General features: G+C 42.6%; 1 protein-coding gene across 1 annotated transcript in view; it reads right to left on the bottom strand.

Annotated features, from left to right (window-relative positions):
• ZFYVE1 (zinc finger FYVE-type containing 1) overlaps positions 1–19,341 on the bottom strand; it is a 568,277-nt gene that overhangs the window by 233,003 nt on the left and 315,933 nt on the right. The window contains exon 5 of the mRNA XM_044074669.1: positions 11,913–12,021. Within this exon, the coding sequence (XP_043930604.1) occupies positions 11,913–12,021 (109 nt within the window). The remainder of the gene's footprint in view (positions 1–11,912; positions 12,022–19,341) is intronic.

Consider the following 19,341-nt stretch of genomic DNA (forward strand, 5'->3'; position numbering starts at 1 on the left):
GCTGTCTATGTACGTCCAAGGTATGCAGTATTCTTTCCCCTCTGTTTTGTGGGTTGGGAAAGAAGGTAGGTAGGTGGATTGCCTGGTTTAAAGACACTCTGGATACCACCTTGGGCATAAATGTAGGATTAGTCCTCATGGACACTCTATTTTGGTGGAAGATTAGGAAGGGTTGCACTGCCATTAAGGCCTGTAGTTCTGAAACACTCCTTGCTGAAGTAATTGCCAGTAGGAAAGCAGTTTTCCATGACAGGTGTTGCAGGTCTGCTGTTGCTGCTGGTTCAAAGGGTGATAGTGTCAACTTTTCTAGCACAAAGTTTAAATCCCAAGCTGGTAATGGTGGTTTCCTTGGAGGTTTTACATTCTTGATTCCTCTGAGGAACTGCCTGAGCAAAGGGTGAAAAACAGGTGGATCAAAGCTGTATTCTGCTGAAATAGCTGATGCATGTATCTTGATGGAGGAGTAGGACAGGCCTGAATGAAGAAGTTCGCCAGATACTCCAGAATGTTAGGCATATCTATGTTTGACACATCTTTTCCTCTTTCCGTACTCCAAATGACAAACCTTTTCCATTTTCCAGCATAGTTCCTTCTTGTTGAAGGTCTGCGTGCTTCAAGAATAATGTCTTTAACTCTTTGGGAAAGTTCTGGATTAGCTGCTGCTATGTGATGTTCCATGCAGTCAGTTGCAGCGTTTTAGGTTTGGATGTATGATGCTGTAGTTGTTCTGAGTTAACATCAAAGGCATCAGGGTATTAATACATATTGTTCGAGACATGCTCTTCAGTAGTGGGTACCAGTGTTGTCTTGGCCAGTTTGGAGCTATTAGAATCATGCAAGGCTTGTCCTGTCTGACCTTCAAGAGCACCTTGGGAAGAAGAGGCAGAGGAGGAAAGGCATAGACGTGAAGGTTGTTCCAACTGAATGATAGAGCATCCACTTTCCAAGCTTTTGGGTGAAACAGCTTTGTGCAAAACTTTGGCAGTTGGAAATTTAGTGGAAGCGAACAGATCTATGTCTGGAGTTCCCCAAGCCACCGTCAACTGTTGAAATACATGAGGATCCAATTTCCACTTTCGTGGGGATCCACCATCTGTCTGCTCAAAACATCTGCTAAGGAGTTCTGTGCTCCGGCAGAAACCTTGCCTGAAAAGTGAGGTGCAAACTGAGAGCAGTCTCCACAAAATCATAGCTTGTCTGCAAAGAGGGTGCGAATGGGTTCCCCTTGCTTGTTGATATACCACATGACTGTTGTGTTGTCTGTTTGAATCAACACCTGTCCTGGTTGAAGTAGATCCTTGGAAGGCCATCAGGGCAAATTGGACTGCTAACATCTCCTTCATGTTGATATGCAAATGTTGTAGTCTGGGAGGCCACGTGTCTTGAACCCATTTCCCATTGAAGTGTGCTCCCCAAGCCATGTCTGAGGCATCTGTCGTTAAGATCTGACTCGCCTCTGGTCGGGTCACAGAGAGTCCCTTGTTTAGGTGACATTCCTGAGCCCACCACAAGAATTCCCTTTGGATGCAAGGTATTATCTGAATGACAGTGTCCAAATTGTGGCAATGTTGAGTCCATACGCTTTTGAGATACCATTGTAGCTTCCTCATATGCAGTTTGGCATTGGGAAGCACCAGAATACAAGATGCCATGAACCCCAAGGCCTGAAGGACTGTCCTTGCAGTCAGCCTGGTCCGGAGATAATGCTAGAAGTAAAGGGCAAGATTTCTTTGTTTGTCCGGGGTCAAAAGCCATCTGAGAGGCTGTGTTCAGTCTCACACCCAGAAAGCACATGTCCTGAGAGGGTACTAGACTGGACTTTGTTTAGTTCACAGAATACCCTAGGCACCTTAACACTGTCATAACATACTGAAGATGGTGAAGTAACTTGACTTTGTCTTGAGCAAGAATCAGGCAATCGTCCAAATAAGGATAAATTTGTATTCCCTTAGTCTTAAGAAGGCTATCACCGAGCCAGGACTTTGTGAACACCCTGGGCAGTAGATAAGCTAAAAGGGCAATGCAGAGAACTGATAATGAAAAGTGCCAGTCTGAAAACGCAGGAACCTCCTGCAGCTGGGCCTGATAGGAATGTGAAGATAAGCCTCTTTGAGATCCAGAGTTACCATCCAGTGATCTTTGCCTAGCAGAGGCAGAAGCTGTTGCAAAGTTAACATCTTGAATTTGGGAATGTCCAGGTATGTGTTGAGAATAGACAAGTCCAGAATTGGCCTCCAAGTGTTTCCTTTCTTTGGTACCAAAACAGGCGAGAATAAAAATCCTAGGCCCACTTCTGACGGAGGGACCCCCTGAATAGCCCCCATTTTTAAAAGTAAAGAAATCTGTTTGTGAGCCTCCAACTTTTGCTGAGGAGGAACGTCTGGCATGCCTTTGAAAGGAGGCAAGGTGTGAAAATAAAACTTGTAGCCTTGGTCTATAATATCCAACACCCATTTGTCCTGGGTGACTAAAAGCCAATTTGCCTGAAAAGTGCCAACTTTCCTCCCAGAGGAGCTGCCAGACAGGAGGGATCTGGCAGCTGGAGACACAGGTCATTGGGTCTGTTTACGAAAAGGCTGACCCCTGCCCTCACCTGAAGATTGTGCAGGGGAACTCCACGTCCTAGGCCTGAAAGAACCCTGAGCATGAGCTCTGCCCCTACCACGTCTAGATCTGCCCCTAGACTGCAAATCAGAAGAAGGATAAGCCCATCCCTTAGTAGGCCAATTTCTGCTAAACTTAGGGGGCTGCACCTGTAAAAAATCCTTAACTGTCTGCATAGACTTAGCTTTGTCTTCCATTTTCTTCAAAACTGACTCCACAGGAGAACCGAACAGAACTTCAGATTGAAGGGGAGCATCCAAAATTCGAGCTTTAACATGCTCTGACAAGTTCTGATCCTTAAGCCAGGCATGCCTACGAATAACTGATCCAGTGGCAGCCATCCTGGAAGAAGCCTGAAGAGCATCAAAACCACACTGCAAAGAATGCTTACCCACCTGATCAAAGGCATGAACTAAATCCTGCAATTCCTTACACTCTATGCCCTCTGCCAAAGCATCTACCTTAGATTTTAACTGACTTAGGAGAAAATTCTGGTACTTCAGCATATGAAACTGGCAATTCAAAGCCCTCATTGCTAGAGTGGAAGAGGTATACACTTTTTTACCCCACCTATCCAAAGCTCTAGAATCTTTATCCATAGGAACTGGATTCTTTACAACAGAAGCCCTGACACCCTTAGGTCCCTGGCTAATAGTTTCCGGGTCAGCTCTTGGGCTCTTATACAAATATTTATGAGCCTCTGGCACAATGTAATACCTGTCTGGCTTGACCGGGGCAGGAGGCAAAGAATCAGGATTAAGGGAAGCTTCAGAGAAAACATCCTGAACAACATCCAAAACAGGGGGTATAGCCAAGGGCCTATGCTGTGGTAAAAACAAAAATTCCCTAAGTCTCTTACGAGAATCTGAGAAATCCTGACCTTCCCACTTAAAATGCTCCCTCATGGAATGCAGGGTTTCAGAAAAGAAAATCCTCTGGAGGAAGCAGAGGGACTAGAATCCTCTGCATCTGAATCAGAATAAGGAGGAAAATCCTGAATGTCTTCAGTCCGAAGACTCAGTAATCTGAGGAATGCTCCAATCCTTCCACCTCTGGCTCCACCCTAGGCCTCTTATCTGGAGGGGGCATAGAACCCCTGATTAAGGTAATCAAATCATCTGCCATTTTCAGCATATGCTTTTTAGGTACAGAACCTGCAGAACTAGGGCTGGCCAGAGGAAGACAAACCAGGCCTGACCTTGGAAGGTACCTTAGAGACAGAAGTAGAAGGCCTAACCACCTTATGCAAAGAAGGGACTACAGAGACCTGAGAGGCCCCCTCAGCCTGACCCGACTCCTGAGAGGCCACATCCTGCAAAATTAAAGGCTCCCCCTGAGACTCAGCTGAAACCTCGGCTGGATCCACAGATTCCACCGTAGTTTCTAAAGAACCGGCGTCCGTAACGGACGACTCATCCTGCTTGGACTTTAACGATTTTTCCTTACGCTTCTTAGCGGTAGCAGGTGTCGGAGGATCCGACGGCATATTGTAATTACACCGCTTACCGAAGACAAGCCTAGCACAATCTAACCTGCGTTTAATGGTGCGCTTATTAAATCTAGCACAAAAGCGACACCCGACTACGTCGTGCTCAGGCCCCAAGCAAGGAATACAGAGAGAGTGGTAATCCCTATGAGGTATCTGTTTCCCACAAAATACAATTATTCACTTTTCTGACATCCGGATTTAACTGAGGCAAGAAAAGACAAAAATATTCTAGCAACGAGTACTTAGCCCAACTTGGTCTTCGGTCTGAAACTCAGAATACGAAAATTTCAGAACGCCGAACGGCACTTGCAAATGCTGCTTCTGCTTCGGACCATGTGGCAAGAAAGACTGAGGATATGGCGTCGGTCATGCGCTTTAGTACCACGGCGTACTGACGTCAGATCTGAGCGACCATGACCGACGCCGGCCTAACACTTTGGTATTCGGGCCGACCGAGGACAGCGGACTACCCCACAAGTTATGACTGCAGCAATGTGAGATGAAGAACATCCCTTCTGTGTGGCTCAGCTTATAAGTATGGGCATGACTTCCAGATCTATGGATGCCATAGTACTGCTGTACTTGGCGCTCGTCAGACCAATTCTCAAGTACAATGCACCTGTTGGCATGTACCTCGCCAGGCACCTGCAACAACTGGAAGGTCCTCAGAGGTTTCTCAGCAAAAAAAAAAAAAAAAAATACAGGGTATAACCAACATGTCATAGGCGAACTGATTAAAACTTTATCACGTTATTCAGTTTCCCACCAATTACTGAGGGGTGTTCTTTGCTCGACCTACAAGGCAGTCTCTGATCCTGCCCTGATGGACATGCTGCATATTCGCAAAAATAGCTGCATGATGGTTACCCCCCCCCTCCAAAGATCTAAACCTGAACTCTGACATGAATAGATTATGCTGGACAGACTGTAGCATCCCAGAGACTGCCCCTCCTCTGGAACAGGCTTTCTATTCAAGTGAAGCAAAGCCCTTCTCTGACCATCTTCAAGTGCAATCTAGAGCAATGGATGGGAAATTGTAAATTCACTCCTGTGGTGGCACCCATGTTACTTATGGACAGAGGCAGTCTGTAAAATTGTCAAAACCATGCTTGCTGACCTTACTATCCTTCCTCTAGGTATAGAAAATTGGGTAAAATCTGGGTAAATCTAGCCAGTCATGTATTGGCTCTTGAGCTGTTAACCTAATTATCTCCTATTAAGCCACGACACAGTTTCATGTCTTTATGGGATATATAAATTTATGAAGATAATACAAAGGCTACAACTGTAAATTACGTACCCACACACAAATTGGTTCAGCAATACCCATATCTATGGGGACTAGATAAAATGAAATATTTAGGAGTATAGATTAAATAGGCTTCCATTATGGCAACTAAGGATTGTGGAAAGCGACTAAACAAAAGATAATACAAAAACTGAAAGCTCTCGTTTATGGATATGGACAGTAAGATACAAGCAGTGAAAATGTTTTTAGTCCCTTCAGTTTTATACGTAGGTCGGGCATACTTTTTACTGACCAGAGGAGAAGTCGTGGACAATAATTAATAAAGAGCTGAAGGACATTATTTTGAAGGGGAAAGGACAAGAGTAAAGTGAGATAAGTAGATCCTTCCAATAGAACAAGGTGTTTAGAATTACTTTATTTGAATGGGTATTTTAGAGCTATACATTTAAGGCTCGTGCACAACACAAGCAGGATGTTACAGCTCAAAATGGAAAGGGATAAATAAGGAGAGACTGGGATTTTTAGATGCACATCCTTAAGGAGAACAGCAGCCATTCAGAATACTACAGTAATAAAGCAGCAAAAAGTATTCTAAGAACTAAGCCAACAACACAAAGAAAGGAATTTTCCAAATGCATATAACAGCAAGAAGGGATAGAGAGAATATTTATTTATTTATTTACTTATTTATTTATTGCATTTGTTTACTGGGAAAGTGCACTGGGCCTGAGATGAGCCCATTTTCAGTGGAGGCCCGGGGAGAAGAGCTCCACATTTCATTACATACAAAGAACATTTTATGCAACAATACAGAGTATATAAGACAGTAGTAGCACATTAAATTAAAGTAATAACCACATAGAATAAATTGATAACAACACTGAATAAATTTGATAACAGTGAAGAACTGTTTGCAATCATGGTGTGACTGCAGGAATAGAAAAGTTTAAATATATAAGTAGGATTATTAGCAGTGAGAAGAAATTAGCTTAAAGGGTAAAAAGGAGACAAAAGGCTTAAGGTAGGGATAGTGCAGGCTAAAGTGACAGCAGAAGGAGTTGGTACGATTAAGAGAAGGGGAAGATAGTTATACAGTGAAGAAGAGTAAGGCTTCTGAGAGGGGGTCCGGTTTTCGTGTTGTAAGTAGGGGTGCAAGTGCATATACAGTGTGAGGAGAGATGAAGTTTAAGGGATTTTTTTAAAGGCAGTGGGATTACTGATAGCCCTGAGTGAAGGAGGGAGATTATTCCATAAGCTTGGAAACAGTAAAAGAATACAGCATTTGGCTGGCTGAGAGCTTAGGTTTATCAATGTTTAATACCATTTTGTTTTCCGAGCTAAGGTGTCGATTAGGATAGTACATGGTCAGAATGCAGGAGAGGGATGGGCAGGCTGCTGGGTAGTAAATAAGTTTATGGGCAGTAGTTAGTTGTAAATATGTGAGGTGGAGGAGGAATTCAAGCCAATTTAGTTGATGCAGTGCGCAACAGTGGTGGGTGGAGAATTTAGCGTTTGCAGCAAATTTGGCAACTTTGTTCTAGCATGAGTCGAGTTTAGTTTTCAGAGAGGACTGAATATTGGTGAGGATGGAGGTGACATACAAGAGAATTGGAAGCAGGAATGATGAGGCAAGAGCCATTTTAGCAGAGAAGCTGAGAAAGTAGTTGTGCCTAGAATGGGCTCTTAGTTTTTTTATGTTTTTTTTTTATGTTATTATAGATATGAAGATCAAAGGTTAAGTTATCGTCAATGATGACACCAAGCAATTTGGTACTGGGAACAACTTCAATAATATTATAATTTTGGGAATAACCACAGAATTCAAATTTGTCAACTGGGCTGGGTTTTTCTGGGGTAAATATTAAGAGTTTAGTTTTACTGGGGTTGAGGGCAAGAGCAAGATGGTTCTGTGACATCCAGGATTCAGTTGAGGTAAATGTTTCGTAGGTAAGTTGCTGTAGTACAGGGGCAGATTTAGAAGAGCGGACAATAATAGAATCATCTGCATATTGGATAACAGTACTGTGGATTAAAAGGGGACCTAGTGTAGAACCCTGGGGTACCCCTGTATTAGTACTGATGAAAGGGGAAGCGGAGTGCTGCCAAATAGATTGTTGCCTATTACTGAGACAGTTAAGAAACCAATGAAGAGTGGGGGGAGAGATGCCAAGGTTGGAAGTTTAGTAAGCAGAAGGGAGTGGGAAACTGTGTCGAATGCTTTTGCTAGATCAAGAAAGAGTGTAGAGACTATGGATCCAGTATCCCGAGCTCTATTTACTGTGTCCAAGAAGGAAATGAGGGTGGTATTAGTGCTATGTCCCGGCCTAAAGCCATGTTGAGTAGAGGAATGGAGCTGGTGTTTAACCAGGTGACTAAGGAGCGGAGTGTGAATGCGCTTCTCAAGTACTTTTGAGATGTAGGAAAGAATGGAGACAGGTCGCAAGTTTGAGATGTCAAGAGTTATTGCAACCTTTATGAAGTGGGAGAACATATGCCTGCTTCCAGACATCAGGTATACAGAATTCCTGAAAGGACCTATTGATGAGAATGCTGACGGGGTACGCTTAGGAGGAGGCTGATAGTTGTAAGAATTCTGCTGGTAAGTTATAGGTTCATAGGCTCATAGATTAGTACTAGGCTAACTGCCCTTGCAAGCCATTTTAAGCCTAGCCAATTATCCCTTGTGAGACTCAAACCATGCACCTTGTGTTTGTAAGGCAAACAACCCCTGGGGCATTGGTGCATGGATTTAGTTTATGAAGAAATTTTTGTAGGGTTGAGGCAGGTATGGCAGAGAGTGAGAAAGTGGGTATTGTAGTAGATGGGGTATGTAGTAGTGTAGGGTTTAGTGGGTCTGTGGTGATGGGAAGCAAGGTGGTACTAAGCTTAGCAATGAAATAAGAGTTAAACAGTGAGGATAACTGAGAGGGAGTTTTTTCCAGGTTTGGGCATGGATTATGGTTAGTTCCACGATAGAGTAGGGAGTTGATTGCTCCCCAAAATGTCTTGGGGTTTTATGCTGGTTTTGGGGGGGGTTTGAAAGTATTCTTTTTTGAGTACTAATTGTTTGGTCCGACTGCAAAGTCATTTACATTGCGTGAGGTTGAAAGAAGTTGTTTTTTAGCCAGGCTTTCCAGGCTTTGTCCCTAGAGGACATCATTTGTTTTGTGGACTTGGCAAGCCAGTTAGCATGTTTTGTCTCGACTCTTTTTAGCCGGAGAGGGGCAAAACTATTTAGGATCCTAAGAAATGTGGAATTAAAGAATTCCACAGCTTCATTTAGTGGGAAAAACTTTAGTGGATTCCAGTTAGTATTGTGCAAAATGTCATTAAAGGTATTTGTGGAGAAGTGGGATAGATCTCGGGTGTGTCTTTATCGATACATATTTGGTAAAGTGGCGGGCTTCTGTATTATGAATGCTGGTGAGTGATTACTTATACTATCTGGGAGTGTACCTGAGGTAGAAATCACATTAGTGTCAGAAACCATGATCCAATCCAGAATTGAACCTTTGTTATTCTTATTGTCAGGTCTAGTAATAGGAGAAATTAGCTGAGCATAGATGTGAAGGTTGATGTCTGAGGAGGGGTTGTTATTGGAGATGTCTAACCTGTTATTATGAACGTCGCCTAGGATGATTGTTTCATTTTTTTGTAGTGTTGGTTGTCCAGGCAAGAATGTCTTCCAGAATGGGAATACTGTTGCCTGGGGGAACATATATGAATATGATACAAAGGCTTTTACAATCATTAGTTTTAAGAAGGTAATATGTAACTGCGGTGGAGAAGAGTGGAATAGGCTTTGAATATGGAATCACTGTGAAGGTGCTTGGATATAATGTTATGCCTCCCCCTTTTTTGTGGAGTCTATCTGTTCTAAGGCACGAGTAGTTTAGGGGAAGAAATTCAGAATCCTTTATGTATGGTTTTAGCCAGGTCTCAGTTACGGCTGTAGAGTCTGGTTTATAGTGACTTAACCATACATGCAGAAAGGGGATTTTATTTCTTATACTTTGAATGCTGATGGTGGTGAAATCTAGGGATTTTGTGGAGTTAGGGGCATTTTGAGAGGGAGAAGTAGGGCCAGGGTTAGGGTGTACATCACCACACTGGACTAGGCTAAGAGGAGTAAGAAAAGTATTTGGATGGAGCTTCTGTTTTGGGTTCCTAAAATAGTTATGGACAAAATAACTAGGAAGGTTATGCTGTACAATAGTACAAATAGACAAGAGGGGCTGGAATTTACTGGGGAAAACTGTCAAAGGTACCAAAGTACTGGGAGCAAGTAGATACAGAGGAATAGGTAACAGAATGGGATGAGGGCAGGAAGACATCTGGACTGCAGGCTAGAGACTGCCTTCATTTCAAGGGATAGATATCAGAATATAGGCAAAGACAAAGTGAGAGGGGAATCCTAAGTTAAAGACCTGAAACAAAAGCTACTGTTAAAAAGGGATAATTAGTAGGGCATATAAGACATTGCACAACAACTACAAGAACCAAACACAGGAGGCAATAAAAGCTGGGACACAGGATCTCAACTGCCTACACATAAGTAAGGCCTTATTAAGTTTAAATCTGGTGGCTGCCAAAAAAGCAATTACTTTACAATGAAGATCAAAGTCTAAACCAACTGTATTTGATATATCTACAATAGTAAAAAAGATAAAAGAACTTGAACTGGGATCTTTAGAAAAAGGAAGGAAGGAGCAAATTACAGAAAAATAAATTGAAACTGGGATTTACTTACGTAGAATAATGTTTAGGAGGAGGAGACAGGTTTAAGAGGTGGCAGGAATTGAGCAATTTATGTAATGTTGGACTGATGGTAGATATAAAAAAGAAAATGTGATGTACAATGTATGTAACTGGAAACATGTTAATATGGTTTGTTTTCTTTTAAATTAAATGCATGTTTGCCAATGTCTTAAGTGATAATTTAATAAAGGTGTTTAAAAAGAATACATAAAATGAACTAGCAAAGCTGTGATAATGTTACCCTGCTTAGAAATGGCACACTTCCATATGTTATTTATAAATGTCCTGTTTTTTTTTTTTTTTCAGTTTTTATCCACATACATTCAGTGCATAGCTCAGAAGTCTGCTGCCAAACGATAACATTCAGCAGATCACTGTTATCTCAGACAAAGAAAAAAGATATACAGGGCAAGACCACTATATGCCAGTCATAGAATAATGATCACTATCACTTTGTAAAATTTCATCTTGACACACTGAAGTCTTTGGAAGCTTGCCACAGAGTAGTGCCATCAGTTACCTCTCCACATCCCCCAGGTCTCTTGGTCCATACACATGCCAATTGGATCCTAGCAGGAACTCAGAAAAACGTTGAGACCTAGCAGAAATACAGATAGACTAGTCCTAGTATCTCACCCACTCCTGCCAACCCCAGCCCTAAGCTAGTTGATTTTATGCATCCACCATAACCATTCCCACAAACTAAAGAACCAATCAAGAACAAAAAATGATATCTAGGATTAAAGGACTAAGTTTCTGACTAGAGTCTCTTGGTCCTTGCCACATTTCTCTATCACAATTCAGCTATAGCAACAGCAATTAACAGAACATTTTGGCTGTCCTAAATCAGGCGCCTTGCTGTTCCAAACATAAATCTAAAATCCTTTACTCCATACAACTCATACTTGTTAGCAAAACCAATCTACATAACTGCCACAGGTTTTACACTTCCAAAATGTAAACATTAGAAGTATGCAAGAGAAAATGTATCTTTACTAAACAGAACCACTACCAATCATTCAGTTTCACCTGTGCCCAGTCTCAGATCCTGATATCTGCAAATCCAAAACCCATGAAATAAAACACTGTCAATGACCCTATTAGTACTACTCTGGTAAAGTTATAGAGCCTAAAAATAGTTCATGTTAACACAAGAACTAAAACAAGGATCACCTCCTACATACAGTAATTTGCTGCATTTCTGTCAGCCTACCATGGTAGCAGTACTGAAACTTGAAGCTCATTGATCTAGACACCTCCTTCTCATCCCTGGTTACAGAATCTTCAGATCTGATGATATTTACAGAGAAGCAAGCAGGGCTGCTACTGTCTTCTGTGAACACCTGACCTGCTTTTCATTTGACTTGCCAAGTCCAATAATGCACAGACAAGGACTCACTTCTCATATATGCCAACACTGGCTTCACTGAACTCCTATCTGTAGCTTGTATGTACACTCATCCAAGGGTGAAGACACCCTACTCTGGCTCGATTCTAATACGACATCTGAACTCTTCACATAAAAGAGATTCCAATACTGACTGGCAGCCACATGATACCAGACCTCCATCTTATCAAAATTAAATACGAACAAATAAAACAAATAAAGACATCCAATAATCAAACATGCTACAGTACTTCATATCCCCCTAAAACACTCAACCAGCTTTTCAAAACACTCTGACCTATTATTGTGCAATTTCTATGAATGCACAATCCATGTACAACTTACTGCTATAGTTCTGCAGGTGAATGAAAAATGTGCATCAATAGGCACATCATGCAATTCTGATATCAGGAGAGGGTACTCACCTTGCATGTATAGACTCTGTTATCATACTGGTGTGTGTACTTGCATCGGTTTTTAGATTCATGTGGGATCCCCTCCTTGGTGTGGTTCATGCTATTTGTACACCCAGCCCTAAATTAAATAAATAAATAAATAAATAACCAGAAAGCAAAAATATCAAGTGATACAATTTCAGAAGTACAAAATTGCAACTTGCCAAATGTACAAACCTAGTTTCTTGAACCTGCACCCATGTCACCCTAATGGTTTTGTTCATATGGAACATTAACAGAAGCCATGTTGCCACATGCAAGGAAAAGAACAATTCAGTTAATGAAAGCATTAACATAGTCAACTACAGGGGCACACTCTTGATTGATGCACACTGAACTAACAGGAATATCTGAAACACATATGTACACATACACATTAAGTCAATAATATCAGTGTTAGAGGATCAACAGGTAGAACACTTGCCTTTGGGGCTGGAGGATTGGAAGGCTGTGGGTTCTACTATAATACCAGGTACTTGATGCTGACATGGAAGTACTACACTCCTGAATGTGCCATTCTTTGGATAAAATGAAAAACTGAGGTCCTATCTGCCCATTGTGGGGGTAAGCTTAGCTGAATGTAAAAGATTGCACAGCATTTATCGGAAAGAAATGCAGGGTAAGTTCCCAGTGCCCTGGTTAAATTTCCCCTAGTCAGTATGAAAGTATGAATACCACCTTGGGTTTCCCTTGAAAAGAGGACTTTGGCCTACGGGACTAACCAGGTCAACAGAGAGTAAATATAGGAGACTTCCAAGATGGCTGCACACTGATCAACTGCTTATGTTTGGCTCGTCCAGTGTGAAAACAGAATCTGAGAAAAAGGAGTGCCACTGAAATTGTTACTTGGGTAGAATTCAGTTACTGGCTAGTACGTACACTGCCTGGATGCCAGCAAAAAAAAAAATATGGAGAATTTGAAAGAAAAACAAGCAAAAAAAGGTGAAGAGAACACTAATTTGGAAGGATCCTGCAGGTGTTTAGCAAAGAGCAGTTCAAGCCTCAGCTTTGGTTCAAGGTATGGAAAAAAATAAATCAAATTTACTCAGAAGTGATTAAAATAAATGAAAATGAGTTATGTACTTACCATAATGACAGATGTGTTGTTCGTTTCTGTCCTTCCTCAACTGATGGTTTTTGGATCCAACCTTGGATCAGACTTTGGCTGCTTTTTACAGACTTAGGATTCATAGATCAGGCTCCTCCACCTATCCATAAGCCTCTCTTGCCTCCAACATTACCTCAGATTGAGTCTGTCCTTAAATCCCGCAAAACTGATACATTACGTATAAATATGAATCATTATAGACGAGGTATCAGAAGACCACATGACAGCTTAGGAGAAAATCTGCAATGGATCTGCAAAGGTATATGACCCTGTACTAATGGCAGCCTGTACAGTCAGAAAAGAAGCCAAAGGAAATAGAGTCATACCAGACGCCAAAAGAAAAAAAGCAATTTTTCCATGAGATGGAAAGGGGAAGGAAGGAGTCGAGATGAGAAAGGATGGAAACAAAGATTTATCATTATGGTAAGTGCATAACTTTCGTATCTGATCTTTTCTTTCCCATTCACTCCTCAATGGATGGAACAGAATCCCCAGCTATTTAGTTCCATGGGTGATGTCAAGGAAAGAAGTTAGAGGACAACAAAACAAAAATTTGTCCTATCTCTGGAAAGCAAATCCAATTTATCATGGAAAATGAAGATATGAACATTACACCAGGTGGCAGCAGCATATTGTCATCAATCAAAGCCCTAGAAAAGAAGACTGAACAAGAAGAAACAGATCTAGAGTGTGATTTAGGTAAGGCCAAACCTCTTTGCCTATGTACATGGAAGATACAGCCAGTCAACTATGTAGCCAAGGTAACCTTTGACATGCCCTAACTTATCGTGACTTTAGAAAACGAAGCAAACACTTGATCGGACTTACCAAAAGTTTTAATTCAGTAAAGGTAGAAATGTAATTGTCCGTGCACATCCACTAAATGGTGCATGTATTCTCCTTTATTTGAAACATTTGGAAAGAAGACTAGTAGATTAATATTCTGAGTATAGACTGGGTGGCTATTTTAGTCAAAAAGGAAGGGCTGGTGCATAAAGAAACCCTGCCCTTGTGGAAGACAATATATGGAGGATGACAGGACAAGGCTTTGGAATTCTTACACCCTTCCAGATGAAGTAACTGCTACCAGAAAAAAAGTTTTCCAAGTCAGAAATGTTAAGTTTACCTTGGCAACAGGTTCAAAAGGAGCATAGATCAAGGCTTGTAGCATAACAGTCATGTCCCAAGGTAGAGTAGGATCCTTGAGTGGGGGTCTAAGATGAAAGGTACATGTACCTCTCAGGAAAGCTTTACACAACTTGAGTGATGCTAAGGAAGCGTAACTGTCTCCAAAGTGAAAGTTGGCTGAACCTTGACGGCGAAATAACCAGCTCCATTGTGGGAAATTAAGGCAAAGAAATCTAAAACTGCTGGTACGGGTTCTGAAAAAGGATCTAAATTCTTTATAAAGCCTAAGTACAAATCCTTTTCCATTTACTTTTGTAAACTTTCCTAGTGGATGGTTTCTGAGAATTAGTAAGAATATGTACCACTTGGAATGAAAGGCTGGACTGACTAGCAATCATATGAAGTAAAGAAATTCTTGTGGTTAATTTTTAGGGTTCAAATGTCCAGATGAGGCATTTCAAATGGATAAGAAAGGAGGTTTGGATTCGGATTCAGCATCCAAGTGGGGTGAACCAGATGAGGCTAGAGGAAAGGAAATCACACCTGTCAATGCCAAAAATGGGAAAAGAGGATGAATGTGGTCTTCCATTGCAAAGCTTTCTGCAGAAATTCTTAAATTAGGGGAGTTGGTGGGAAGGAGTATAGGAGACCAGAGAACCAGCTGTGGAACATAGCATTTCTCGGGGATTCCCCCTTTTGGGGGGGGGGATCAGCACAAAAAACCTGGTGCATTTTTCTGAAAGGAGACGCAAAAAGACTGCAATATGGGTGGCCCCATCGACAAATTATTTATGTAGTCACTGTTAGATTGAGAGACCACTCGTGAAATAGCAGATTATATCTGCTCAACCTGTCTGCTAGAATATTGGTCTTTACTGGTATGTGCACTGCTATCAGGAAGTGATTGGAAGATGCTACCTACTGTCACACTCTCAGGGCTTCTCAACACAGCAGGTAAGAGCATGTTCTCCCTTGTTTGTTGATGTACCAGACTACAGCTATACTGTCAGTCTGGATGGAAATCAACCCTAGTTGAATGACATCCAGAAAAGCTGCAACAATAGGAGGACTGCCCTCAACTCTAAGACACTGATGTGAAGAATGGCTTCTGATGGGGACTACATGGCTTGGACCATCTTTTCCAGGTAATTCACCCCACCCTATCTGGGAAGCAACCATGGTCACTGTGGTTTTTGCAGAGAGGGGAACAAAGGGACAACACCAAAACCTCTGGAGACTGAATCCACCAAGTTACATGACTTCTGCAGATTCTTGTTAAGCAGATAGAAAAGTCATGGACTGGGATCTGATGAACCACTGGACTGCTAGTATTCACTGTAACATTCTCATATCATAATAATGGAGGCTGTTCATCGATCCTAAAAGTTAAAGAAAGTGCAGTTGTGTACACTTACCATAAATGTAGATGTTAGAGTGTATTCACTGTTGCAGTCATTACATTTGGGTTATCTGCCTGCAGGTAGCCCTCAGCCGGCCTGAATACCAGAGTCTTGGATTCCTGCATCAGATGGCTGTCTCTTCTTCCATGACGTCAGGGGTATAAAACATGCAGCCGATGCCATTACATCAGTTTTTCTTGCCCCAGATGTCAGGTGCACCCATAATGGGAAGCAATTGTATGTTATGTTACACCTCCAACAAAAAGCAAATACACCAGAAAGCTCAAATACACCAAACAAGAAGGAAAGGTAGAGCCAAGAGAAGTCAGGGGGCTAGAGGGAGGGTAACCAGAACTGCAAGAGTGAATACACTCGAACATGTACACTTATGGTAAGTGTACACAACTGTACTATGTTCTTCGTGTTTTACTGTTGCAGACATTACATTTGGATAGATTCCCAAAGCTAAGGAAGGGGAGGAGGAAGTTAGAGAGCATTTGGACCAGCTCTTAAGCCCTGCAATAATGCAGTGGCAAAACCAGCTCTGGATTTAGAAAAAATAGGCATGTGGTAATGCTTGGTGAAGGTATGAACAGAGCTCCAGGTAGCAGCTTCTAGGATGTCCCTTGGTAGGGACCCCTCTGAGAAAAGGCTGTAGAGGTAGATGCAGCCCTGGTGGAATGTGATCTTATCCCCTGTGGGGTAGGTTTTACATGGTGCTTATAGCAGAAATGAATGCAATGGGCTATCCACTTAGAAATGGTTTGCTTTGAAATGGCCTTCCCCTCTGCCCCTGCAGCAAAGCCAACTAGCAGCTGTTCAGATTTTCTGAGAGGCTTAGTCCTGTCCAAATAAAATCTAAGTTGTCTGTGCACATCCAAAGAGTGCAGAATTCGTTCTCTTTTGTTTTGTGGATTAGGAAAAAAGGTAGGCAAATGAATGGACTGACTTAGGGACACACTAGACACCACCTTTGGCATAAAGGAAGGATTGGTCCTGAGGGACACCCTGTCTGCATGGAAGATGATGAAAGGCTCCATTGCCATGAGGGCATGTAATTCAGACACTCTTCTTGCTGAAGTGATGGCTAGAAGGAAGGCTTTTTCCAAGAAAGGAATGGAATTTCAACTCTGCAGTTGCAGCTGGTTCATATGGAGGGAGAGTGAGCTTTTCCAATACAAAGTTAAGGTCCCAGGCTGGAGTAGGGGCTCACCTGGGGGTCTTAAATTTTTAGACCCTCTGAGGAATTGCTTTAACAGGGGGTGAGAGAAGAGGAGTGGTTCAGTATCATAATGTGCTGAAATTGCAGAGCTATGAATTTTAACAGAAGAGAAGGATAGGCTGTTGTGGAGCATTTCTGTTAAGTACTGAAGAATAGGAGGTAAACTGGGCACCGTAGTACCCATACCCTGGGTCTGGCTCCAGGAACAGTATCTTTTCCACTTTTCAGCATAGGATTTTCTAGTACTAGGTCTCCTTGCTTCCAGAATTACCTCTAGCACCTGCTTACTAAGGGATGCTATTGGAGGGCTCAAGGAATTAGTCAGGCTGCAAGGTTCAGGGTTTGAAGCTGAGGGTGCAGAATCTGGCCCACCTGCTGGGACAGAGAAGGTGTCTGAGGTAGGTGCCATGGATCCAGCAGTATCGTGCTGCGCAAGAGGGGGTACCAGTGTTGGCGAGGCCAGTCTGGTGCAATAAGAATTGTCCTTGGTTTGTCCTGTTTGATCTTTAGCAGAACCTTCGAGAGGAGAGGCAGAGGGGGGAAAGGCATAAACAGAGGCTTTCCCAGGTAGAGGAGAGGGCATCCACTTTCCAAGCTTGGCTGTGGGGAGCCCCTGTGCAGAATTTGTCCAATTGGTAGTTCTGAGTGGAGGCAAACAAGTCTGTATCTGGAGTCCCCCATTTGTTCCTCAAGGGGTTGAATATTTTTGGTTCCAGTTTCCATTCGTGTGGGTCCATGAGATTTCTGCTTAGGTCGTCTGCCAGTGAACTTAGCTTGCCTGGCAGGAAATGAGCCTGTATGTGCACTTGGTAGCTCAAGGCTGTGTTCGACAGAGCCATGGCTAGTCTGCAGAGAGGGTATGAGTGGGTTCCCCCCTGCTTGTTTATGTACCACATAACTGTGGTGTTGTCCGTCTTTACCAATAATTGTCCTGGAAAGATGTGGTCCTTGAAGACTGTCAGGGAATTCTGTACAGCTAACATTTCTTTTTGGTTAATATGCAGGTGTATCTGACTCTGGTTCCATTTGCCCTGAATGCACTGGCCTGACAAGTGAGCCCCCCATGCACAGTCTGATGCGTCTGTTGCCAGGGTTTGGGCGGCAGGGGATAGACTGAAAGGAAGCCCCCTTGTTCAGGTGGCAGGCCTCTGCCCACCAAAAGAACTATGTCTTTATACAAGGAATGATGGGAATCATTGATTCCAGGTCCTGAGAATGTTGACACCATAGGCTTTTTAGAGACCATTGTAGTTTCCTCATATGCAGTCTTGCATATGGAATTAGTAGAATGCAAGTGGCCATGAACCCCAGGGCTTGCAAAATTTTCATTGCAGATAGCTGGGTCTTTGTGGCCAGTAGTTTGAAGTAGGCTGTCAAATAAACTTGTTTCTCTGGTGTGAGGCAAGCCATCTGGGAAGTTGTGTTCAAGCTTGCTCCAAGGAATACAATCTGTTGGCAGGGTGCTAGATGAGATTCATTTTAATTTATGGTGTACCCCAGCAAGGTTAGAAGTTTCTTTACAAATGCCAGATGTTTTAATAGCATGTCCTGGCTTTCCGCCTGAATCAGACAATCGTCCAGGTATGGATATATTTGAATATTTCTCTGCCTGAAAAATTCAATGGCTGGAGCTAGACACTTGTGAATACCCTGGGCAGAGTAGATAAGCCAAATGGAAGTGCAGAGAACTGACAGTGCATGCAGCCTGCTCTGAAGCGTGGGTATTTCCTGCAAGATTCCCTTATTGGAATGTGCAGGTAAGCTTCCTTTAAGTCTAAGGCTGCCAACCAGACATCTTTGCCTAGCATGGGAAGCAGCTGCTGAAGTGTTAGCATTTTGAATTTTGGGATTACCAAAATGGTGTTTAGAATAGAGAGGTCCAGGACAGGATGCCAGGAACTGTCTTTTCTGGGTACCAGAAAAAGTCTAGAGTAAAAACCTTGACCCTTTCTTCTGCTGGGACAGGTTAAATAGCCCTGATACTTAGAAGAGAGAGAACCTGCTGTTGAGCCTCTGCCCACTGAAATGGAGGGTAGGTCTGGCCAACCGTTTGGGGTTGGTAAGGAGTGGAAGTGGAATCTGTATCCTTGGAAAACTACATTTAAAACCCATTTGTCCAGGGTAATGCGTTCCCAGTTTTTTGCATGCAGGGCGAGCTTTCCTCCTGAGGGAGCAGGCAGTTGAGCAGGGCTTGGAAGGGTTAAGGTTAAGTCATAGTGACATTTTCCACAGGGGGGTGTCTTACTACTTCCAGCTTTGGAAGTGGGAGCCTCCCCACTGCTTAGGCCTGTGTGTAGCCTGAGACTGTAACCTAGGTGGTCTGCTGTTTCTGGGTTTGGACTGAAGGCCTGGAAGAGACAGGAAAGGACTAATTCTTAGAAAGCCAATGCCTACTAAATCTGGGAGGCTGTACTTGCAGGAAAGCTTTAACAGTTTGCATACATTTAGCTTTTTCGTCCATCTTTTTAAGGACGACTTCTGCTTTGTTGCCAAACAGGTGGTCTTTGTTAAAGGGAGCATCCAGTAATTTAGCTTTAACAT

Source organism: Protopterus annectens, chromosome 6.part0 (genome assembly GCF_019279795.1).
Source record: "Protopterus annectens isolate FY-2018-M chromosome 6.part0, PAN1.0, whole genome shotgun sequence".
Taxonomy (NCBI): Eukaryota; Metazoa; Chordata; order Ceratodontiformes; family Protopteridae; genus Protopterus; species Protopterus annectens.